We start from the raw sequence: 25,235 nt of genomic DNA, 5'->3' as shown, positions 1-25,235 counted from the left end.
TCATATTCTTTTCCATTATGGTTTATCATAGGATAGTGAATATAGTTTCCTGTGCTATAATGAGGATCTTGTTACTTATCCATCCTATATAATAGTTTGCAATGTGGGTTCAGTAACTTTTTATAATAAATCAGTAATCTGAGTAAATCATGGGTAAACTGATTTTCCCAAGTTCTGTGAGCCCTTCTAGCACATTAATGGAACCCAGGGAGGGAGTGGTTGGCACCTCCAGTTTGTAGCCGGCTGGTGGGAAGCACAGGTGACATCTGAGATGAGGGTGATCCTGTAGGACTGAGTCCTTTACCTGTGAAGTCTGATTCCATCTCTGGGTAGACAGTGTCAAAATTGAGTTGAGTTGCCTGTTGCTGTGGGGAAGCCTTTCCCACACATGTTGGAATTGGGCTTGGGAATGCTTTTCTGATGAGGTTCACTCATATTTTTAGTAGGTCCATTCTTTGTAATACTAGGAATTTGGGAACCAACACTTCAGCCAGTGCCATGGGGTATTTCTAGAGGGACACTGCACCCCTATATTTGTTTCCTGAAGCTGTGCTCATGTGGGGAAGATGCCTGCTGGTCACTGGTCCCTCCCTCCCTCATGGGGCCCAGAAGCCACCTCTATAGACTGTTCTCTGACACCTGCCCGGTGGAGCCCAGAGCTGTGTCCCAGCATCAGCTCATGGAGTTCATCAGAGAATACAACAATCACAGTCATGTCTTTTGACTCTGAATGCTCTGTTATATTTCAAATTTATTTCCAATCAGAGCTGCATCTACGGGAGACAAAGGTGCCTTGGAGCTCTGGCACCTGCTGTTCCCCCCAAATGTCAAGGGCTGACGTTTGATACCACTGTCCCCAGTCAGCATGATGACAACTCACTCCTTGCTCCCCCAGGCCACCACCCCACTCACACCCAGCGAGGACTTCCACCCCCACGCAGGTGGTAACCTGTACAGCCCAGGAGGACTCAGACCTCCTCCGTCCGGCTGAGCACCCTTGGGTCCTGGGAGAGGACTCTCCAGCTGGATTCCTCCTTCGATCCTCGCCCCCACGCCGGGTGGCACCGGGTGTCCCAGGTGAGGTGCGTGTCTTGGGCTGTAGGGGGCGCTCGAGGGCTGCCCAGTGCTGCAGGTGATGGGGCAGGTGGTGGGGCTCTCTTTCCTGGACTGGGAGGCATGGGGGGAGCTGAGTCCTGGTAAAGTCCTTCAGATAAAGTACTCCTTTTTGCTGTTGCCACCGTTGTCCTGGAAGGACGGGTCGTCCTGCAGGGCCACGTCCGCGTTCTCGGCGAACTCCGTGCCCTTGGCCTCGTTGGTGTGGTATGTGCCCTTGTGCCGGTACATGTAGTGCAGCATGAGCAGGAGGAGGCCGACCAGCACGAAGGCCATAGCCGCGATCACGCCTGAAGGAGGGGAAGCACACAACTCAGTGTGGGGGGCAGGGGCTGGACTGGGGTGCGGGCAGGGCAGGCATGCCCACGGGGGTGTGCCAGGACAGACATGCTGCTGGACAAACACCAAGCCTAGACAGGCTGACTCCTTCCTGCCTTACTGTTGCCCTGCCAAGTGCACTTGCCCCTCCCCGTGCCCGTCTAAGTGACCCCTGACTTCCCCACTCCCTCCACTCAGCACCCTCAGACTGAGGCTGGAATCATCTCAGAACTGACCCTGTTCTGAGGCCCTCCTGGTCCACTGAGGAAGGCAGACCTCCAAGCATCATCCACAGAATTCAACTCATGCTTTTGCCTAAAACTGAGAAGTTCATGGGACTTGAAACTTTTAATTTTAAATGTTTAATTCCAAAGAATTAGGTATTTTACACATAGATATTAAAAGAGTGAAAAATTTTATTTTATAAAGTCACGCTCGTTTTGTAAAACCTGGCAAATATAGAGAAATATAAATGGAAATGAAAATGTCCTTAATCCTTCTACTCAGAAATCACCAGTTAACAACCTGATGTTTTTCCCTTCCAAAAAGCATTCATGTTTAATCAAAGTTCTCCTTCAATCTTCAGATGAATGCATGCGTGCTGTCACTTTAGTCGTGTCTGACTCTATGTAACTCAATGGACCATAGCTTGCCAGGCTCCTCTGTCTGTGGGATTCTCCAGGCAATAACACTGGAGTGGGTTGCCATGCCCTTCTCCAGAGGATCCTCCCGACTCAGGGATTGAACCTGCGTCTATCTCCTGCATTGGCAGGCGGGTTCTTTACCACTAGTACCTCAGATGAATGGCCCCCTCTAAAACTCTGTGACACTTTGGTATTAAGAACTTGCAATCATTTTCAAACTCTTCTTACCGGAGTCCATCTGGCTGATTTGTAATTCTCCAAACACTTTTTATTTGACCGTTTTTCCATGTCTTTGCAAATGTTCTGTCTGCTGAAAATATTTTCCCCTCTTATCTTCCTGGTAAACTTGGATGCTCCCTTCTGAATCATGAGTCTCTACCACTTCCTCTAAGGTTATCCTTTCCCTGCAGAGTGCATCACTCCATCCCTCAGTATTTCTCTTATACTTTACCAATCTGAGCTTTCTCAGTTTTAAAAGCTGGACAGTCCCAACCGGGCATGGGACTTAAAGTGCATGGTGTTGGGAAGACCAGTTGAACTGGCTGTCCTCTGGGTAGGAGGAAGGAGAGGAGGCGAGGGCTGTCCACAGGGTCGGGGGCAGGTTGGGTGAAATGTGGTCTGTGCTCCTCAGCCCAGTCCAGTTCCACTATGCTCCTGGGAGACAGGTTCTGCGGCAGGGGTCTGGTGGTGCAGTGCCTGGGCTGGTCAGAAGGACCAGGTCACTCAGGGTCTTGGAGAGAGAGGATGAGTGGGAAGGATGGAAGAGTTAGGGTAGGATTAATGGGTGGCACTCTCACAACTTGGGAAGGGGTTCAAGCTCAGGTGTTTGCTTTAAAGTGCAGAAGAAACTCTCTGCCTTGACTTAGAAGGTAGGTTTACTGAGGGAGGGGCTGGTGGAGAATACGTATAGGCTATAGCTGAAGCCAGTCTCAGCTTTGTGATACAATTTCCTCAACTTCCCGTTGCCGTTAGGCATTCCTGTCTGCATGATGTGAATGATATTATCTAAAAGAAAGAAGGTTCAGCTGTCCAGTGAGTAGGAGAACACCAGAGTGATTGTCTGCTTTTATCTATTTATATTTAATCATGAAGTTCCCTGAGCTATGAATGAACTATGGGAGATGTGTGAATCTCAGGACACCAAAAGCTGTATCTCACAGACTTAGTGGGTCCTGAAACAGTTTGGGGTCATAGCCATGACCAACAAGGGCCAGTATGGGGTTCAAAGCAAGACTGGGGCAGGCTTAGAATGGAGGGACAGGAGTGTAAGACATCAGAAGGAAGAGTGTGGCTGGAGGGAGCTGGGGAAGAAGTCAGGAGCCTTGGTCAGCCCCTCAAGCCCACCCAGCCCTGCACATTCCTCACTGGAGTGGCTGTCCCTCCAGATTCCAACCCTGTGGATCTAGGGCCTGACAGGCCCTGATTCGGCTGTATTGGCCCCTCGTCCACCAGGATGCTGTGTTGGACATTCTTACAGAGACCGAGTCCCTGGCCCACCTTCTAACCACCTTTGAGGGAAGGAAGTTGAGGCCATGGCAGGCCCTCCCGTGAGTCTTTCCTCTGACTCTCCTGCCTACTTGCAGGGCCCCAGGACCACATACCTGCAATGACAGCGATGTTGATCTCACTCGAGGCCATCCCCGGGTTGGGCTCTGTAGACAGAACAGAAGAGCCTGAGATGAGAAAGGATGGCTACCCACACCCTGCAATGTCTCCAACGAGCTTATACCCTCTGCTCGCAGGTGCACTGGCCCAGGGTGCACAGGAAACTGCATGGTACATGGACAGGCCTCTGGCTGGGAGCACAGAGCAGGGCCCAGGCTCTGCTTGGCTGCTGACCATTGCTGGAGAGCGCTGTGTGAACCCTAGGGCTGTCAGACACCATTATGGCATCTCCAGGATGTGAGGGACCCCTGCTGCATCCCTATCGCCCCTCTGACCTAGAGCTCTCCCTGTACCTGCTCACCAGACACCTGTGCAGGGTGTGATGACAGGTCCAGTTGTGTTTAGTGCAGCATCACCTGCCCCTGCAGGCCTTAGCTTTTCTCGTGATGATGGTAAAAACAGACCACGTGTGGGGTGTCCGCATATGTCAGTTGTTGGTTTAGCTGCTGTCCATCTAGTATACCATGTGCATGGTGTACTGGGGGCTTCCCAAGCGGTGCAGTGGGAAAGAGTCTGCCTGCTAATGCAGGAGATGAGGAGGATGAACAGGAGATGAACAGGAGATTTGATCCCTGGGTTGGGAAGATCCCCTGCAGGAGGAAATGGCAACCCAGTCCAGTATTCTTGCCTGGAGAATGCCATGGATAGGAGCCTGGAGGGCTACAGTCATGGGGTTGCAAAGCATAGGACATGACTGAGCGACAGCACCACCGCTTTTATTATCCCATTTCACAGGTGGGCCACTGAGGCTCAGAGAGTGATGTGCCCACCATCACATAGCTTGTCGGTGGTCAGGCTTGAGACCGGGACTTAGTCTGCCTTCTCTGAGGGGCCCTGTGTCTCATCTCTCTTGAAGATGCCCCTCCCAGAGATCCCTGTCTGAGACCCTACACAGGCCTCTGCATTCTTCTTCTATGGGAGAGGCACTCTGTGGGACTATCTAAGTTACTGAGTGTGTTTTTCCAAAGCTCAGTGATCTAGACAGAAGGCTAGGATGTGCAGGAGAGCAGGAACCTCCCCTCTGGGAGATGGGTGAGAGGAAGGATTTATTAGAGCATGGAAACTTCAGTGTTCACATGGAAATCCCATTGTCCCATTACAAGGGTGCCTCCTATTAAAACAGAGAAGAATGCTTCATAATAGTCATTTCCATTCAGAGAGTCACTTTAATTATAGTGTGATGAGGTCATTCTCCCCAGCGAAGCTGCCAGATGCCTCTTTCTGATAAGAAGCTGGCTGGTGGTGGGAGGAAGTGGGGGTTCCAGGTTTGAGGCCCCCAGAGGAGGGAGGGTCAGGCTGAGGGCTCTGGGGCCAGCATAGAGCCTGGAGGTGGGGGAGAGGAGAAAACAAAGCCTCAAGTCAGCAAAAAGACAGAGCAGGTGTCAGGACGGGGGAGGGAGGCACAGACAAGGGAAGGTCAAGTGGATGCTGGACACCTCAATCCAGGGTGATCAAATGCAGCTTGGGACTTAGTATCTAGCACATCAGTTCAGTTCAGTTCAGTCACTCAGTTGTGTCCGACTCTTTTCGACCCCATGATTCGCAGCACGCCAGGCCTCCCTGTCCATCACCAGCTCCCGGAGTTCATCCAGACTCATGTCCATCGAGTCAGTGATGCCATCCAGCCATCTCATCCTCTGTCGTCCCCTTCTCCTCCTGCCCCCAATCCCTCCCAGCATCAGAGTCTTTTCCAATGAGTCAACTCTTTGCATGACGTGGCCAAAGTACTGGAATTTCAGCTTCAGCATCATTCCCTCCAAAGAAATCCCAGGGCTGATCTCCTTCAGAAGGGACTGGTTGGATCTCCTTGCAGTCCAAGGGACTCTCAAGAGTCTTCTCCAACACCACAGTTCAAAGGCATCAATTTTTCGGTGCTCAGCCTTCTTCACAGTCCAACTCTCACATCCATACGTGACCACAGGAAAAACCAGAGCCTTGACTAGACAGACCTTTGTTGGCAAAGTAATGTTTCTGCTTTTGAATATGCTATCTAGGTTGGTCATAACTTTCCTTCCAAGGAGTAAGCGTCTTTTAATTTCATGGCTGCAGTCACCATCTGCAGTGATTTTGGAGCCCCAAAAAATAAAGTCTGACACTGTTTCCATTGTTTCCCCATCCATTTCCCATGAAGTGATGGGACTGGATGCCATAATCTTCATTTTCTGAATGTTGAGCTTTAAGCAAACTTTTTCACTGTCTACTTTCATTTTCATCAAGAGGCTTTTTAGTTCCTCTTCACTTTCTGCCATAAGGGTGGTGTCATCTGCATATCTGAGGTTATTGATATTTCTCCCAGCAATCTTGATTCCAGCTTGTGTTTCCTCCAGTCCAGCGTCTCGTGATGTACTCTGCATGTAAGTTAAATAAGCAGGGTGACAATATACAGCCTTGATGTACTCCTTTTCCTATTTGGAACCAGTCTGTTGTTCCATGTCTAGTTCATAGTAGGCATTTAATAAACATTTACTGAATGCATGATTCCTAGGATAAAAGCATGCATACAAATGAATGCATTTAGAGGCCAGCATTCTAGAACTTCCTAGATTACTGAGCCCCTCAGAGTTAAGTAAGAAAGGACAGAACCTTCCTTAAGTCAGCATGGATGGGTATAGAAGCTCAAATACCCAAGATTGCTGTGAGGAATTTTCCGGGTGAAGGCAAGCCTTTCTTAAGTCAAATTTGTCCAGTGCAGCCAGGATTAGAAAGGACTGTTATTTCTCTTTTAAAAACAATTGGCAATTGCTTGCCATTTGCCAGGTACCATTCTTAACACTTAAGGTATTTTAATTCAAATAGTCCCAGCGACAATCCCATTCAGTACTAGTTACTCTTATTCCCTTATCACAGATTTGGAAGCTAAGCTCCAGAAAAGTGTAACTGATTTCCCTGGGTTGGAGTCTCTCCTGTCTGTGCCTGAGCAGCCTCGGGTCGGCACACTTAACCCTGCAGGTCCTGCCCAATGATGAGCCTAGGTGAGCTGGGTGAGGACCAGAGGTAAGGGCTTGGATCACTTGAGGGTGAATTTCTTGGCTTATGTGTAGAGACCAGATATTAATTTGTTCAAGTCACACCATGTGACTGACTCCATGGTAGTGACACTTCAGCCTGGCCAGACCTGCCACATAGGTCAGAACAGGCATAGAAGAAGATGCCTGGGCATGTCTGGGAAGGTGGGGATGGTGTAAGATGGTGGTTCTCAAAGTGTGGTCCCTAAAACAACAGGATTTCCTGGTAGCCTGTTAGAAATGCACATTCCTGGGCTCTACATTTTTGTACCAGAAATGCTGGAGTTGGGGCCCAGGTGATTCTGACGCACATTCAGGGTTGAGAACTGCTGGTGTAAGAGAAGGGTTTCCAGAAAGGGTTTATCAAGATGGGTTTATGAAGGATGAATAGGAGTTTGCTGCACAGACAAGAGTATAAGCATTCCAGGCAGAGAGCTTAGCCCCTATAACAATGCTCACTTCTCTCTAGTTCTCAGTTTTCTCCCCAAATAACTGCTTGCCATCCATGGCACCAAGGGTCCTAAAACCTGGGCTTTGATCTCTTGCCTCTGGAGATGCTTCAGTGAGAGTCACTGGCTACACCACCCTGTGCTTTCAGCTGGCAGCAAGGACATGGGATATCTGCAGAAGGCTAGTTGGAATAAGCTCAGACCCTGTGCAGGAAGTTGACAGGTTAGTATGCAACTGGATTAAGAGCCTGGAATGAAAGGTCACACATTGCTGAGGTTCAAGGGTACATATGAGCTTGGAATTACGATCACTGTGAGCTCAGGATCTGGGGTGGGGGTTGATGGGTAACTTAAGGTAGCAGGGCGGGGTGTTTATGGCAAAGCAAAATGTTATTTATGGTCAGATGTGGGTCTGAGATTGGAAGCAGACAACAGTCTAGTCCTGAGACTGGACAAGTATGAGTGGCCTCCCCGCTTTCTGTAGAGACCCAAAGTACCCTGTGTTTTTCCTTCCTAGCTCTCCTTGAGACTGCAACGCCCTCACCAGAGATGAGGAGCTTCCCTGGTGGCTGAGCAGTAAAGAATACTCCTGCCAGTGCAGGAGATGTGGATTCAATCTCTGAGTTGGGAAGATCCCCTGGAGAAGGAAATGGCAACCTGCTCCAGTATTCATGCCTGGGAAATTCCAAGAACAGAGGAGCCTGAGGACTACAGTCCATGGGGTCGCAAAGAGTCAGACGACTGACCAACTAACACACGTTTGTGGTACCTAGCTCAGAATAGGTATTTATCAGTTGTAGCCACTGGCTTGATTCTGAGTCTTATTGTTGATATTACTCTGGGTCCATCACCTTCAGCTGGGATACTGTTTAGGGAGCTCTGACTTCTTGTGCACACACACACCGTGAGCATATTGATCTGAGTCACAGTGTAAAGTGGGTTTCTTACTGAGGGTATCATTCACCATGATGTTTACAGACCGTGATTTAGACAACTAAAGAGTCTCTTGATGAGGATGAAAGAGGAGAGTGAAAAAGCTGGCTTAAAATTCAACATATAAAAAACTAAGATCATGGCATCTGATCCCATCACTTCATGGCAAATAGATGGGGGAAAAGTGGAAAGAGTGACAGATTTTATTTTCTTGGACTTGAAAATCACTGCAGATGGTGACTACAGCCATGGAATTAAAAGATGTTTGCTCCTTGGAATGAAAGCTATGACAAACCTAGACAATGTATTAAAAAGCAGAGCTATCACTTTGCCAACAAAAGGTGCATATAGTCAAAGCTATGATTTTTCCAGTAGTCGTGTCTGGATGTGAGAGCTAGACCATAAAGAAGGCTGAGTGCCAGAGAATTGATGCTTTTGAATTGTGGTACTGGAGAAGATTCTTGAGAGTCCCTTGAAGTGCAAGGAGATCAAGCCAACCAATCCTAAAGGAGATCAAATCAATCAATTCTAAAGGACATCAACCCTGAATGTTCATTGGATGGACTTATGCTGAAGCTGAAGCTCCAGTACTTTGGCCACCTAAATCAAAGAGCTGACTCACTGGAAAAGACCCAGATGCTGGAAACGACTGAGGGGAGGAGGAGAAGGGGGTGACTGAGCATGAGATGGTTGGATGGCATTACTGACCCAATGAACATGAATTTGAGCAAACTTCGAGAGATAGTGAAGGACAGGGAAGCCTGGAGTGCTGCAGTACATGGAGTCACAAAGAGTTAGACACGACTTAGCAACTAAACAACAATGACAGAAAAGAATAAACTAAATCCTTTTTTCTATAGTGTCGGGTTCAAGGGCAGCCTGATCAAGAGATCAAGCGAGAAGCTGACAGAAGGAGAACAAAGTACGGCTGATTTCTACTTCACTTGCATCATACCTGTGAAAGCTCTTGTGGGTGGGTGATGGCTGAGGAATGGCCAAGCAGTCTGATACCTCTGGGCTTCTGAACCCTCTGTGTGGTCACCCAACTGCAGAACTTGCCAGAGGGGGGCCAGGTCAAGGGTGGGGACATCAGGTGTTTCCTGTAGCTGTGGATCCAGAGAGGAAGGGAAGGGCTGCTCCTGCCCCAGCTCTCATGTGGGGATGTCACCACCTCCCATGGAGGTGGGGTATGGGGGTAGGTACCAGGGGAGGCTGATGCTCCAGTGAATCTTGGGAATTTTCAGGGGTGGGCACAATATTCTAGGACTAGAGAAGTGCTGACACAGGTCCTGGGGGTTCAGCCTTGGGGTGGGGGGTGGGGATCAGGGGGAGGAGGTCTTAGTAGGCAGAAGGCACTGGGTGAAGTTGCCTCTTAGCTATGAACAGCAAGCCAGCAAAAAGGAAGCCTTTGCCCCTTTTTGTGAATTACAGATAATAAAATGCATGCCCAGAGAGCTCAAGTAAGAGGTCAAAGTCTCACAGATGGAAGGAGCAGCGCCTGTGTTGTAACCTGGGATGCCACAGCTCTAAAATGTGTTCTCTCTCCTCAGCGCCAGCTGCTGAAGTTGGAAATGGCCTTGCTCCTGCACTATATGTAATTTGGCTGCAGCCAACTCCCTGCTGATTTCCCAGGTCTGCAGGGTGGTCAGTCGCCTGTCCCCTGGTCGAAGGCAGCAGCCCTGGGGGGCAGCAGGGTGTAGAGGTGCTGCTCCTCCACGTAGGCGACATTCTCCGTTCCGCCTGGCAGCTTGGACACAACTAACAGGACACAGCCTTAAGCAGCAGCTGGATTCTCAGGGGTCTAGTAGTGTTTCTCAGATGTCGCAATGCTTAGGCACTGGCTCCAGAGACACAAGTTGACCCTCCTGTCACCAGCAAGGGCCTCACTTTTCTTGTATTTTCCGATAAAGCTGTGCTGGGAAGTTCTTTTTCCTGCAAGGCTTGGTCTTCCTACCTCCCCACCCACTTCTAATGATTTTTCCTCCTGCTTCAGAGGTCCTGGAAGAAGCACCCCATTCCTGTTTCCCATTGCCCACCTGGTCCAGCCAAGAAAAGAATTCGCACACAGGGCGGAGGACTCTGGGAAAAGGAAGATTATTTTAGTCTTAGAATCCTGAAGGGAAACTCGGTGTGTCACGAAGTCTTGGGTGAATTCAAGCCATGACAACGGTGTGGATGTCAGAAATGCAGTGGCAGCCACGTCTGTTGCTTGATGGTATTGGGTCAGAAAAGTCACTTTACCCAGCGAATACAGGGGAAGGGGGCAATGGCTTTGTGTGAGTCTGACTTGGGTCCAGGGGAGGGACAGGAACCTTTGTGGCTATAGATAATTCTCCTTTGCTTGCACTGGAGTTTCTCCTTCCTTTTCTACATTCTGGCCTCAAAGGCCTGATGCAAGTAAAGTAGAAATTAGCTGACAACTGATGTTTACTAACTGACTTTCCTTTGGGGTAATAAAAAGGTCAAAGACATTTATTTTTCTTTGGTCTGTTGTTAATCTTGCTCTGAAAGGGTGTAGTCTCAAGCTAAAGCACTCCAAGGAAAGAAATGGATAGCTTGTTATACAATTTCTGTTTCTTGCAAACCAGCATTTGCCCAGCCCCAGGCTTCATGGTATGTGGAAAGGATGAGATCTGTCCCCAAGACACTTATGACATGGTTGAGACCAGATACATTTATGTGAAAGTTAGACCCTGTGTCTTCGAGTGTCAATATGAGCAATAAAGACGTGCCTCGGAAACAGAGTCACAGATGCAGAGAAAAAACTTATGGTTGCCAAGGGGGAAGATGGGGGAGGGGAAATGGGGAGAAGGAAACATTGGGAGATTAGGATTGACTGGAGTGGGGTGCCATTGCCTTCTCCAATTAGGATTGACACACACACATTATTATATATAAAACTGATAACTGATAAGAATCTACTGCATAGCACAGGCAACTTGACTCAACATTCTGTAATGACTGTAAGGGAAAGGAATCTGAAAAAGAGTGAATATTTGTATATGCATAACTGATTCACTTTGCTGTATACCCGAAACTAATACCACACTGTAAATCAATGATACTCCATTAAAAATTAATAATAAAATAAAAGATGTGCCTGGGGCTGCTCTAGAGGGAACTCAACCATCAGACTCAGCCCCAGGATGCCCAGGTTCTAGGACAGTGAGGAAACTCAGGATTTTGTTTATTCGTTCTTTCCTTTGGCAAACTCTCTTTAGCACCTACTACATCCCAGCAATGTGGCAGAGAGTTAGGGCAAGGTCCCTGCCTTCAAGGAACAGATCTTACAGTAGAGACAAGGATGTCTATGGGAAACTTCAGAAAGGGTAATTCTCTGGGTTCTCATGAAGGCTTTATAGAGGAGGTGGTCCCCAAGACTGGCCTTCTGAGACGCTGAGTTGGCAATGCCAGCAGCGGTGGTAAGAGAAGGATGCAAATGGAAAGGTCGTGATGGGAGGTGACACAGGAGGATCTCCAGGTGGGTCTACCTGTTGGGATACCTGGTCGTCATGGGTCAGGGTCTGGGCTCCCAGGAGCTGCTGGTTGTATGCTGGAGGAGGGGAGTTATCTGCCTGCAACTGCCAGCAGGTCACCCTTCCTATCTGTGCAGAGAGCCTGTGTCCACTTACCCAGGCTCCCAGATCAAATTCTAAGGACAAAGTACCTGGGCAGGTAAGGCCCACGTGAATCTGATGTGCCTTGGTGAGAATGTGTCTGCTAGTCTCAAGGTCAAAATGATTGCCCTCATGGTCCCTTGTGTTCAGGTCAGTTCAGTCTCTCAGTCATGTCCAACTCTTTGCGACCCATGACTGCAGAACACCAGACTTCCCTGTCCGTTACCAACTACCGGAATCTACTCAGACTCAACCATCTCATTCTCTATCATCCCCTTCTCCTCCCACCTTCAATCTTTCTCAGCATCAGGGTCTTTCCTAATGAGTCGGTTCTTCAAATCAAGTGGCCAAGTATTGGAGTTTCAGCTTCAGCATCAGTCCTTCCAATGACTATTCAGGACTGATTTCCTTGAGGATGGACTGATTGGATCTCCTTGCAGTCCAAGGAACTCTCAAGAGTCTTCTCCAACACCACAGTTCAAAAGCATCAATTCTTCAGTGCTCAGTTTTCTTTATAGTCCAACTCTCACATCCATACATGACTACTGGAAAAACCATAGCTTTGACTAGACAGACCTTTGTTGGTAAAGTAATGTCTCTGCTTTTTAATATGCTGCCTAGGTTGGTCATAGCTTTTCTTCCAAGGAGCAAGTGTCTTTTAATTTCATGGCTGCAGTCACCATCTGCAGTCCCTTGTGTGTCGCCTTATAAATAATCTCCCCAATCCCAGGGCAGCCAAATCGCCGTGCAATGTCATCACATTGCTCTGAAACCCCATCCAAAGATTCAGCCTTATTTGCCTCCTCCTGGCTGTGATCCAGCTTTCCCTGTTGCCCCGGTGCCTGCTTATACTGTATAAAAACAGGGACAGGTGTCTGGTGGGTACCGAAGCCTTGCATGCTGCAACACACCAGCCATATCACTACACATGGGTGAAGCACTGGGACTTGGGATGGGGAGAAGAGAGGTGGGCTCCCTACTCTGGAGAATAGAGCCATTCCTGACATTGATAAACTGGCAGATAAGGGAGCTGGAAAGGGGGTCTTCGTGCCTCTGGATCCTTACTCAGGGAGTTTTCATATCCAGGCATTGCTATTTGAGGGATGTGCTCAATAGAGGGGAACTGAAAGTTGAGGATGCTGTAACTCACAGCCCAGAGTATCTGCTTTCCTCCAGCTATATTTCCCTGCTATTATTCCTGAGGTTTTTTTTTTTTTTTTTTTTAATACAGTCTTATTCCAATACAGAAGTCACCACTGTCCATACGTGGATGTTCCTCTGAAAGAGGGGCCTCGTCAGCTTTGGGTTGTGTGGAGTTTGGGATTTATTAAGAGGGCAGTAAATAGCCTCAAGGCACACTCAAGGAACCACTCTTTCCTCTCCACACCCTACCCTTCTTCCTCCTGAAGATCTGAGGATTTCTAAGAAAATGGAATTCAAAAGAGACCGGAAGAAGGGGAGGAAAAGATCCCAGTCTGGCTGCTGTGTGTGGTCCTGGGGAGGAGCCTGGAACTTGGTCTCCATCTGCTGCTTGGGCGGGGGCAGGGCCAGAGAAGTGTCTGGTCTAGAATCTCAGATAAGACAACACTAATACCACCAAAAAGAGCTCAGAAGGTTTGCTCTTTGTGGCAGAGCAGCTGGTGTTGAAACAGCTGGTGTGGCTTTAGCACACTGGAAAAGGAGAGAGGAGAACCAACCATATTATTAATATATGCATATTGTTGTTCAGTTGTGTCTGACTCTTTGCGACCCCATGGACTGCCACACACCAGGCTTCCCAGTCCTTCACCATCTTCTGGAGCTTGCTCAAACTCACGCCCATTGAGGCAGTGATGCCATCCAACCATCTCATTCTCTGTCGTTCCCTTCTCCTGCCTTTAATCTTTTCCAGTATCAGGGTCTTTTCCAATGAGTTGGCTCGTCACAGCAGGTGGCCAAAGTATTGGAGTTTCAGCATCAGCATCAGTCCTTCCAATGAATATTTAGGATTGCTTTCCTTTAGGATTGACTGGTTTGATCACCTTGCAGTCCAAGGGACTCTCAAGAGTCTTCTCCAACACCACAATATATTGGCTGCACCTCATCCGCATGATGGAATCTTAGTTCTCCAGCCAAGGATGGATTCCCCACCCACTCCCAGCCCCACTGCAGTAGAAGCCAGATTTTTAACCAACAGATCACCATGGAAGTCCTTTTTTTTGGTCCTCAACTATAATATTTATTTATTGTTAGGACTTCCCTGGTGGCTCAGACGGTAAAGCGTCTGTCTACAATGTTGGAGACCTGGGTTCGAGCCCTGGGTTGGGAAGATCCCCTGGAGAAGGAAATGGAATTCCACTCCAGTACTATTGCCTGGAAAATCCCATGGACAGAGGAGCCTGGTAGGCTACAGTCTATGGGGTTGCAAAGAGTCGGACACGACTGAGTGACTTCATTTTCATAATATTTATAGGCTTCCCAGGTAGCGCTAGTGGTAAAGAATCTGCCTGCCAATGCAGGAGACACAAGAGATGCGGGTTCCATCCCTGGGTTGGGAAGATACCCTGGAGAAGGGCATGGCAACCCCCTTCAGTAATTTTGCCTGGGAAATCCCATGGACAGAAGAGCCTAGTGGACTACAGTCCACGGGGTCACAAGAGTCAGACGCAACTTGGCGACTAAAGCACTACCATACATACATACATATATGTGTATACACACACACACATATACATACATACACATATACATACATATATACACACACTTATACATACATATACATATGTATGTATGTATATACTATTTAAGTTCTGATTTGCACAAGTCCCTTCATCAAGCCCAGTGATCTTCATGTTGAAAGAAGAGAAGGTGGATTCTGTCTGACAGAGAGACAGGGTCCCTGCTCTGACCAAGGTCAGGATCAGGCTCCAGAGCCCAGCAGCAATTGGAAGGAATTTGCCAAGTTGTGGATAAAGAGGGAACAGATAAATGTACTCACCATACACTGAGTACAAGAAACAAGGCCCTAAAGAGGGGAGGCAGTAAATACCCTTAGGAATTGTACTAGTCTCCTCAAATGGTATGGTACTCCACCCTTCTCATCTCGAGGGATGATGACACCTGTGGTGTAGGAAAGAATTTTGGAGGCAAGCCCCTCCATGTCTCATAGCCCCCTTTACTTATCTGTAACACAGAGATAGTAAATCCCCAGCCTAAAAGACTGACAGCTGAGGCCCTGGTTCTCACAGTTGAGTGTCCATGGGAAGTGCCTGGGGCACAGGATTTGTCACACCCCAACTCCGTGGGTCACTGCCCCCACCACCCAGATTCTGATCAGCAGGGCCGGGTTGGACCTGAAAGCCCGCATTTCTCACCTGTGCAGGTGATGCTGCTCTAGTCCAGGGGCTTCCCTCTGCAAACCACTTAACTCATGACCGTAAGTGCTACTGACAGCGCACGAGGCTCTGTTCAAACACTGTTACAGTCCTTTGACAGGGGGACGGGGGGTGGGGGGCTGGGACCCTCTCAGCAATGCAAACAAGCAGCTACAGCCACAGCTGCCTGGGCTACAGCCTCAGCGCCCTTTCTTTCAGGACCAGCTGATGGAGCTGGAGACCTGGCACAGTGACACAGTCTGAGCATTTGTCACCTCTGCTGGCTCCCCTGCCTGTCTGGGCAAGGGGACAGGGGACAATGTACCGAGGTCTGGTCGCTACGCATACCCTCTGACCAATGACCAGGGAGGAGGCTGCAGCGTTGTTCTCTGGAAATTCTGGAAGGTCCTCAGCTGGCCCTGGATGCCCATGTGTGCCCTGAGTGAGCGTGGTGACACCCAGGGAAGGAATGAGAGCCAAGGCTGATTCAGCTAAGTACACCCGGGCCCCGATGATGTAGCGGGCAAGGGCTTCTCCAGAGAAAGTTGTCAGGGGCACCAAAATGTCAAAGCAAGTGGGTTCTTGGAGATGCTCTGAGGAGCCAGAAAGTGACTGTGTGTCTCAATTAGCATGGCCTGGCTTCCCAACTCCCCACTCCCCCAGAGCCAGCTGGAGCCCGAAAGGCTCTGGACCTACTTTTTCCAGCCCTAGCTACATCTAGCCATGGGGATGATGAGGGTGCAAGAAAGCCCCACCTGCTAGATGGGAGCCCCCTGGGTACCTGTGAGCTGAGCATGATGACCTGGCATGGAGTGGACAGGGGACAACATGAAGGGTGGTCCCACAGGGTGACGTGAGCCCCCACTCACCACCTAGACCACCTTGGGGAGTGCCGCAGCCTCTCCAACCCATTTCCTTGGTGTCGGTTGCAATGGTGCTGCTCTGTAGTCACCATCCATAGACCTCTTATGAGTTAGACTAGCTATTTGAGTATCACTTATTATCCTTGTCCACAGTGTTGACACAGATTCAGTCAAAGTGGGGTTCTCACAGTGCCTCAGGATTTAATGAATCATGCCTGTGCAATGAAGTCTCCATAAAAATCTTAAAAGGAGAGATTTCAGAGAGCTTCCAGGTTGGTGAAGCAGAATGCCTCCATGTGCCGCCATGCTGGGTTCCAAACGCACAGAGGACTGAAGTTCCTTTGTTTGGGAACTTGCCCTGTGAATCTCTTCACTGGCTGTTGATCCCTTCCTTGTCTTCCTCTTTACCCTGGGGAGGCTGACCCTACTCTGCATCTCCCGAGCTTCCAGGCAGCTGCTTTCCATTTAAGTTGGGAGATGGCAGCAGGAAACTGCAGTTTTGGAGGACAGAGAGGGATGGTTATGTTTTCTTTGCTGCCTCCATGATGACGGCTCTTAACCAGATGATCTTCCTTTTACAACTTCCGCTGTTTAACTCCAAACACACCATCCCCACCCTTGCTCCATCAGCCTCTTTTACTATGGCTGAGAGAGACTAACAAGACCAGATTTACATGGCAGCGCTTGATCTCCTGCTGAAGCTTGAGCTCTTAACCACTTGAAACTGAATCTGCTTCTTTTCAAGAACAGAACAACTTCACGCAATGGAAGAAGTGGGTTGCCAACTCAGAAAACCAGGGGCTGAACTACTTTTGTTCTAGATACCAGTATATAGAATAATGCACTATTTTAAACTTGTTGTGAAGAAAAATTAAGAATGTACTTTATAAAACATAAAGCGCTACAAAAATTTTCATTATATTTCATGTATTTACACGCTATTATCTAAAATATATGCTGTCTAGATTGCTCAAAAAATGTGGGATTCTCAAAAATGGGTACCTTTCCTTCTCTCACACCTTCTTTGGTAAATATATCACCCCAAATATCAAACTCCATTTCTAGTCATTGATCCTGGAGAAATCACCTGAAACAGCAACAAAAATTCATGTTTGGCAAAGTATATTGCCATTGGGTTTAAGATGGAAAATAAGAGAGGACTAGCTAAATGTTTTGCGTCAAGAAATTGGTCCTGTAAATTATGATACATCCACAGGACAGACAGTTCTGCCTCACTTACTGAGGGACACATGGGAATTCTTAGTGACAGGGGGAAACGCTCATAGTATGATTTAATGGAGAGGAACAAGACTCTAAATATAAACTATGTTAAACATTCTAGAAAAGAGTCAGTAAAAGGAAAGAAAGGAAATACACTTTCTTGAGATGGTAGCTTTTGGGTCGTTATAGGTTAGGGGGTAGGTTTTGGGGGTATCGTTTTCTCCTAATATATAGATTTCACACACAACCTTATCCACATATATGTTCATGCATGCACCTGCAGCTGTATCACTGAGCTCCCTGGGCTGATGCAAGTGCTTCTCTAAGTCACAGTCCCCAGCCTTCACTGGTGGTGACGGTTATGCCCCAGCCAGGGCCAAGCACATGGATAGTGAGTGGATCCAGTTATGATGGGGAAGACAGCTCTATAAGGAGCAGCTGAACTGTGGAGGCCCAGGGAATGGGCCAGCAATGCTCCTCCAAGCCCTGATTTCAGGCTGGGGGACCAATGTGGGGACCAAGGACCTGACCTCTCCAGCTTAGAAAAGAGCAGAGGCCAGGGTTATAAAGCCTCTCCTTGCTGGGGGGTGGGGGAGAAACATCTGGCTGCTCTGAAGATTTATCTGAAGAGAATGTCTCCTCCCGCAGATCCGGCAAAAGCAGAACCAGGCCCCCCTGCCCCCCACCCCCACCCCGTGGCTCTGTGTGGCCAGTGTTTGTTCTCCCATTCACACCCTGAGGTTGCTGCTATTATGTGTCTGCCTGGCCTGTGAGTTAGATTTGGTCATAGACTTTCTTATCACAGGAAAGTCAGGCAGTAGGTGGAAGAACTTCCGTATCCTCACTTCTCCTTTCCTCCCCCTTTCTGAAGACAGTGTGGCCCCATGGGGAGGATCAGGGGCATCCATGGACCACCTTGGGCGTGTGAGGACCTAAAGACCCAGATGTAGAGGGAGCACTCACCTGGGGACCAAAGGGGAATCTCCATCACTGCTGCCGTCTCTGTCCCTGTAGAAACAATGGCATGAGACAGGTGTGGGCATCCTTATTTTAGAAATGTGGAGAGTGAGCCCAGGGAGCTCCTGGATCTTATCCAAGGCCTCGCAGCTAGAGAGCAGCAGGGCCAAGACCCCAGCCCAGCTAGGCCCTGGCTCTCCCCCTGCCCCAGCGGCACTCAGAATGCCTCTCTCCTACCCCCACATCACCACCACCAGCAGCAAAGGCAAGGTATTTGGTTGGCTAAAAAGTTCCTTCAGGTTCCCGCTATACTCTAGCTCCACTCCCCCCAGTGACTATTGTCTCTCTTCCCACTCGAAAGCCCTCCTTTCTAGATATGTATAATGATATAATCACCACCACTTAAGGGCTCACTTTATAAGTTCGTATATTGGTGCAATTTCTCAGGAGAACCACTGAATTGGATGCAACAATGCCCATCACTTTTCAGTGGGGCAAACTACAACCCGCCTGAGGTCACACAACAGCAACATGGGGGGTGGGAAAGGGGTCTGATTCCAAAGCTTCTGCCAGAACCATCCCTTCAGAGAAGGTTCACTGAGGGCCCATCACATTCCCTTTATTAGAGGCTGAAGGTCTAACAGTGAACTGCGCTAAGACCCTCCCTTGGGGTTTTCTTTTCCATTCTAGGGTAGGGAGAGACAATAGGGAGTTAAAAATAGGGATTCAAGATTTACGGCCAGGGAGGTGATAAATCCTGAAGACACAAAAAAGGGGGAAAGGGAAAAAGAATAACTGAGGAGGTGATCAGGGAGGTCACCCAGAGGAGGCAACTTTTGGGCTGTGCTAGACTAAATGCTTTTGTCCCCTCCACCCCCCACCCTCCCCTGCTGCTGCTACTGCTGCTAAGTCACTTCAGTCCTGTCCGACTCTGTGTGACCCCATAGACGGCAGCCCACCAGGCTCCCTCGTCCCTGGGATTCTCCAGGCAAGAACACTGGAGTGGGTTGCCATTTCCTTCTCCAATGCATGAAAGTGAAAAGTCAAAGTGAAGTCGCTCAGTCGTGTCCGACCCTCAGCGACCCCGTGGACTGCAGCCTATCAGGCTCCTCATTCCATGGGATTTTCCAGGCAGGAGTACTAGAGTGGGATGCCATTGCCACCCTCCCCACCCCTACCCAATTTCATATGTTGAAACCTAACCTCCAGTGTGGTGGAATTAGGAGGCCATTGGGAGGTGACTAGGTCATGAAGGTGGAGTCCTCGTGAATGGGATTAGTGCCATTATAAAACAGACCCCAGAGGGCTCCCTCAGTCCTTCTGCCACTTGAGGACACAGAGAGAAAATGCCTGGCTATGAACCAGGAGGTGGCCCCCACCAGACATCAGACCTGCTGGCACTTTGATCTTGAACTTACTTCTCAGTGCCCAGAACTGTCAGAAATACATATCTGTTGCTTTAGCCCAGATATGTGGTAGCAACTGAACAACAACAACTGTGGCATTCATTATAGTAGCCACAAAGGACTAATGCAGGCCGAAATACTGGAGCCTGTGAGCCCTACAGACATTGGAATGAGGAATATCTCAAGGAGACACTCGCCAGGCGATGTGTTCCCAGGTGAGCCAGGGACCATGTGGCCACTGCAGAGTGAGTGAGGGCCAGAGTGCTAGGAGGTGCAGTGATGACAGGACAGGTTGGACCCCGCAGCACTCGGTGAGGGGTGGGAGGCCAGAGCAGGGGTCCAGCAGGAGCCATATGAACTGTGTATGAGAGAGGATTATCATTTCAACTGCTGTGCTGAGGACAGACCCTGAGTAAAGATGGGAGAGGCTGCGGCCATGGTTTAGGCAAGCGCCTGGATAAGAACCATGGTGCCACAGGTGATGAGGGATAGAGACATTTGGGGTGTATCTGGAATGTGGGGCAAATAAAACTTGCCAATGGATTAGATGTGGAGTGTGCAAAGAAAGAAAGAAAGAAAAAAGAGTCAGACTTTTGGCCTGAGCAGGGAGGATGGAGTTTACTACAAGGGGCGTGTGGTGTGGGGCAGAAATCAGCGCTAGATGAGGATGTGTTAAGCTCGGGGATGTATTAGATGTGAAGCACAGGTGCAGGGCAGGCCATCGGAGAGAGGAGTCTGGAGCTCGGGGAAAGGTGAGGGCTGAAGGTGTAGCTGGAGGTAGGGGGTTGCTCCAGCATCATGACGGTGCTCACAGACATGGGCTGGGGCCACATCCCAGCAAATGTAGATTAAGGAGAGGAGCCAGAACTGAGCCCTGGGCCTTGGACTCATGTGGCAGCACTGGAGCCCAGGACGAAGCAGGCAGTGAGCCAGAAGCCCGGGGTGGGGGGCGAGCCATACCTGGGAGACTGGGCCAGGCTCCCCTGCAGTGGCTGGGCAGCCCTGTCACGACTTTCCTCCTGCTCAGTCTATGGCTGCCCTGTGCTCCCCAGGGCCTGTGTGTGTATGAGACTCCACATCCCCACACACGATAAACGTCACCACTGAGACCTCCCCTCTCTCACCTGCATCACAAAATTGGCCCCTGCCAGCAGGTCACCCCTGACAGCACACTGTTCTGCAAACTGAAGAAAAGATAAAGCTCCCTTCTTCACACCTTGTCTCCCTCCCACTCCTGGGCCCTTCCTCTGCTCCCCCTTATAGCAAAACTCCTCAAAAGGATTTCTATACCTTCTTTTGATGTTTCAGAGGTTTCTTTTTCAGTGAGATAAGCCTCCCTCATAATTGGTGCTTGGGGGGAAAACAAGTGGAGGGAGGAAATGGACAGAGAGAGGTGGGGGCTTGTTGAACAGAGAATTTGGATTGGGGATCACAGCACTGAGTAGGGGGGACCAGTCAATCTGGTGTGTGTGTGTGTGTGTGTGAATAGGGGGTGCTCTTAGCCTGGCTTGAGTTCAGCTGCACAGGAGGGGGAAGAGCTGTATTTACTGATCTAAACATGGGCCAGTAGGAGTAAAGGAGAAAAGGTTAAGAGAGTTCACATGTTCATTCAACAAAATTCATCTGGGGACACAGCAGCAAAAACGAAGAAAAACAGCTGAAATTCTTTTTCTGGAGTTTACATTCAAGGGAAAGGATACAAATAATACAAAGGAGAAAAACACAAGCTATGGAGTATACTAGACAGTGTGAAGACAAAAAAAAAGGACAAGGACCATGAGTAGGAGTTACAAATTTGAGTAAGTGTGGCCAGGGAGAGGTGGCATTTGACTACGACCTGAAGGGGGTATGGGAAAAGATATCCAGTGGAGATCTGGAGAAGAGTATCTCAGACAGCAGGAACAGCAGGCGCAAAGGCCCAGGGTGGGAGCAGCTCCAGTGTATTTAAGGACAAGCCAGAAGGCCAATGTGGCTGGAGTGGAGTGAGCCTGGGATGAGCTGTAGGAGATGCAGTCAGAGAAATAACAGCAGAGGATAATGGAGGGGCTAGAGAGCCCTGGACGAGCTTCAGTTCTTACTCTGAGGTATACAGGGGCCATAGAAGGATTTGGAGCAGAAGAGTACTGTGAACTGATTGTCATGCTGTCAGGATGGCTCTGGCCACTGTTCAGAGGAACGGGACCAGGCAGGGGCCATGGTACAGTTCAGAGAACCAAGGATGCTGGCTTGAACTTCAGTGGGAGAGATGAGAGGTGATGGGTTCAGAACATATTTTCTAGGAGGTCTGATTATGGGCTGTGGAGCCTAAGATGCTCGGCGGGGAAGTGAGTAGATGGAAGGTGATGGGCAGGGGAAGTGGTCAGGTACTGGATTCAAGATGCCCACTTGTCTGAGGAATTGCTGGAGTGAAGATGTGGAATCAGCAGAGGCCTGAGCTGTTGGAGATCAGGCCGCTTGAAATGAAGACTTTGGAAGTGCCCTGTGAATGTTTTATTCTGGTTATGACTGCAGGAGCTGATGCCAAAAGGCGGGAATTGAGGTTAATGGGGTGTGTGTGTGTGTGTGTGGACAGCTCACAGAATGATGCTGGTGAGACAGCTGAGATTCTGAGAGAGACAGCAGATGTCTGCTTGGAGGAGGAGAGCATGATGTGTATGTTCAGGAAGGAAGGAACAACAGCGTCTCCTGTTTCCACACTGTGCCCAGTTGTAAAGCCAGGTGTCTGCTGCAAGGGAGGGGAGGCGTATTCAGCCGGGTTGGGGTAGGAGGCTGGGTGGTGCAGCCTTTGGTCCCTGTGTTCTGAGCTGTCAGGGAGATGAAGGGATCTGGGGGCAGGGATAACTGGAAGGCCTGGGCGTCCAGGCATTTGTGTGCCTTCTTTCCCTGCAGCTGCTTTTCTCTGTCACATCGTTCAGTCCCCAGGTTGGACCTACTGGTGATTCAAGGGCTAACATCCCTGGCATCAAGACCACAGGGGCATGAGAAGCTGAGTGGTCTGTCCCTCCCCATTGTCTCGGTGTTGGGGATCAGCAAGCCACATCTGGTCCTTTTGTTGTACAGTGGGACGGGTCCACACCCCACTGCCTGACATTTCAGAACCTCTGGACTCTCCCAGGCCTCCTTTCAGGAACAAATCCTCTAAATTTATCCTTTATGGTTTCTCGTGTGTGGTGGACTGGTTGGCTGGAAGGAAGTTCCTGGGGATGGAGATGCTGTAGTACTCCTGCTTAGCTATGAAGTTCAGGTCATGTCACCTCCTCTGAGAAGCCTTCCCTGATTTCTGCATCAGGCTCATCTGCTGCTTCCTTTATTCCTTCAGGAGCTGCAACCTTTCTCATAAATATTTTAGGCTGTGCAGCCCATATATGGTCTCTGTTGCATATTCTTCTTTGTTTTATCGGTTTTCCTGTTTTTTCAAACAATCCTTTAAAAACATGTAAACCCTTCTTAGCTAAACAGGCCACAGGCTGGGTTTAGTCTGAAGGCTGTAGTTTGCTGAACAACTTGTTCAAATCATTACTAAAATGCTTTGTGGTCATCCATCTCTACACTCATTTTTGAGCTATAATGAGGGAGGATTGTATTTGACCCCTCACTATCTGACACAATGTTGGGTTGTTGGATGAATAAGTGATGTTGCATAAAATATCCTCTGACATGTCCCAACTGACTTTTTTATCATTATTTTTCCCACACACCTGCCTCTCACATGTTAAATAAATAATCTCTCTGAGAGTCTCCAAGTGAGCCATTAAACAGTCGTCACTTCACAGAGGTACACAAAGCTCCCAGCGATATTAATGGCTCTCATTTATTAAGTTCCTGGTTTGTAGTAGATCATCGTAAGGTGAAGCTGACATCTTGTGTGTGTGTGCAGCGCATGCACGTATGCCTGTTCATCTGTACATACGTGCATACGTTCACGTGGTCACCCATGTGGTTCAAGTACTGGCCACTTGGCCTCTGTGCGGGCCATAGTCATGCTGACATGTCTTTCATGGTCCCCGCTCTCCAGCTAGATCACGTGTGCTAAGCCTTACCACTTCTCCAAGGACTTAATTCACTTAAGAAATCATATAATTGCATTTTCAGCACAATTAGGTACCTAATTACATGGCTAAATGTCCTCGATCAGACTGCATGTGTAAATGATGATGATGTAGTTAGCCACGCTTTGTTATTGGGTTCCATAAGTTGGAGAACAGGAGACAGAAAATGCTTTTCTCTTCCCTTTGTGAGCTTTGACAGGCAGGATCCACAGAGACCCATGTCAGGCCTGGAAAGTGAAAAGGATGGTGGCAAGAGGTGGTAGGGTGTGCTGCCCTGGGATCTGGTCAAAGCCTCAGGGAGAGCCTGTCAGACGAAGGAGTGGGGTGCTTGCATTCTACAGACAGACACTAGTACTTCCTCCAGGATGTACTAAGGGGATCCAGAGTGAACCAGAGATACAGGACTTTGAATTCATGAACTCAAAAGGTGAAGATGGAGGGACTGATCCTTGAGGAAGGAAAGCATGTTCCCCCTCCACTCCCTGGAATTCTTCTCTTCCTCCCAAGCCAGGGAGGGGGCTGCATCAAGGGACTCTGCCTTCTCCTTACCCTGGGTGGAGGCATGCTGGGCTCATTATTGCTACGTGTGCAATGGGGTCTGAGGGTATTTGTGAGGATGACATGAGATGATGCATATGATGGTATCTGCACACACTCACAGATGAGTCTGGGCACAATACATGTTAGCTGATACTGTGAGTAAGAACACTGTAGATTTTTTTTCCTACTGGAATAGTGTTTGAAAAGCGTGCTAGGAAAGAGAGGGTGCATTCTGATCTAAATACTGGGAATGTGTTGCTCGAAGTGGTGGTAAAGAGAAAGGAGAATGCACATCAGAAAACTGCTCTTTACAAAAACTGTCTGAAAGTGTTTCAAGAGAGCACCTTGTAGGTGAAGGGAGGGTGGACTGCAATAGATGGTCATGAATCCTGGCTCCTCCACTTTAACCGTCTCCAACCCTCAACTCACTGATCTGTAGAGAAGGATGCACCTGTATGGTTCCCAGGAGAATTGTATCCAACATATGACAGCTCTTCCTATCATTCCCACCTTTTTGAGAATAGCTCCTTCTCCTGTCTCTCTCTCTCTCTCTCTCTCACACACACACACACACATACTTGGCTTCTGGATGTAGGGTGCCTCTGGGAGCAGAACAGGGGACCAGTTCTTGTGACTTGGGGGGCAGGGAGTGTTTGTTTGTCTCCTGGAATACTTGGGCTTCCTGAGCACGTCCACTGTGCTGTTAGTACTCTTTTTGTCCTCTGGCTATCAGGGCAGGAAAGGGGCTTCAGGAAGTCATCAGCTCATCTCTTCAGTTTGCATCAGGCAATGGAGCTAAGAAGTTGCCTGGCTCTAGTTCAAGCCCCTGCACAGTCTTTGTGCTTGGGAAGGAAAAGCCATTTTTCTTCACTGCTCCCACCCCACCACCCCTGTGTCCCACCCTCCCTCTGGTTTCCTCCCTGATGAAGACACTTTACAATCCATCACCCTGACACACTCCTGCTCTGTCTTTCCAGCATCTCTCTCCCTTAAAGGTCTTGTGATTTATGTTTCACTCACATTAATCTTTTAAAAGCAAAGAAGTCATAAACACACACATAATTCTTCCTCCTGTCAGCTGAAATCCCATGACACAAAT

General features: G+C 48.9%; 1 protein-coding gene across 2 annotated transcripts in view; it reads right to left on the bottom strand.

Moving 5' to 3' along the window:
- Nucleotides 1-716: 716 nt before the first annotated feature.
- Nucleotides 717-25,235, bottom strand: part of GYPC (glycophorin C (Gerbich blood group)) — a 48,914-nt gene continuing 24,395 nt past the window's right edge. Inside the window, exons 2-4 of one of the 2 annotated variants that reach the window (XM_019974132.2) lie at nucleotides 18,148-18,192; nucleotides 3,677-3,727; nucleotides 717-1,403 (exon numbers count right to left, since the gene is read on the bottom strand). In XM_019974132.2, the coding sequence (XP_019829691.2) occupies nucleotides 1,207-1,403; nucleotides 3,677-3,727; nucleotides 18,148-18,192 (293 nt within the window). In that variant the 3' untranslated portion in view covers nucleotides 717-1,206. The remainder of the gene's footprint in view (nucleotides 1,404-3,676; nucleotides 3,728-18,147; nucleotides 18,193-25,235) is intronic. The other variant, XM_019974139.2, reaches the window with a different exon arrangement.

The sequence above is a fragment of the Bos indicus genome, chromosome 2 (assembly GCF_029378745.1).
Source record: "Bos indicus isolate NIAB-ARS_2022 breed Sahiwal x Tharparkar chromosome 2, NIAB-ARS_B.indTharparkar_mat_pri_1.0, whole genome shotgun sequence".
NCBI lineage: Eukaryota > Metazoa > Chordata > Mammalia > Artiodactyla > Bovidae > Bos > Bos indicus.
The sequence above is the reverse complement of the archived record's forward strand: the minus strand, read 5'-3'. Positions and strand labels throughout refer to the sequence as shown.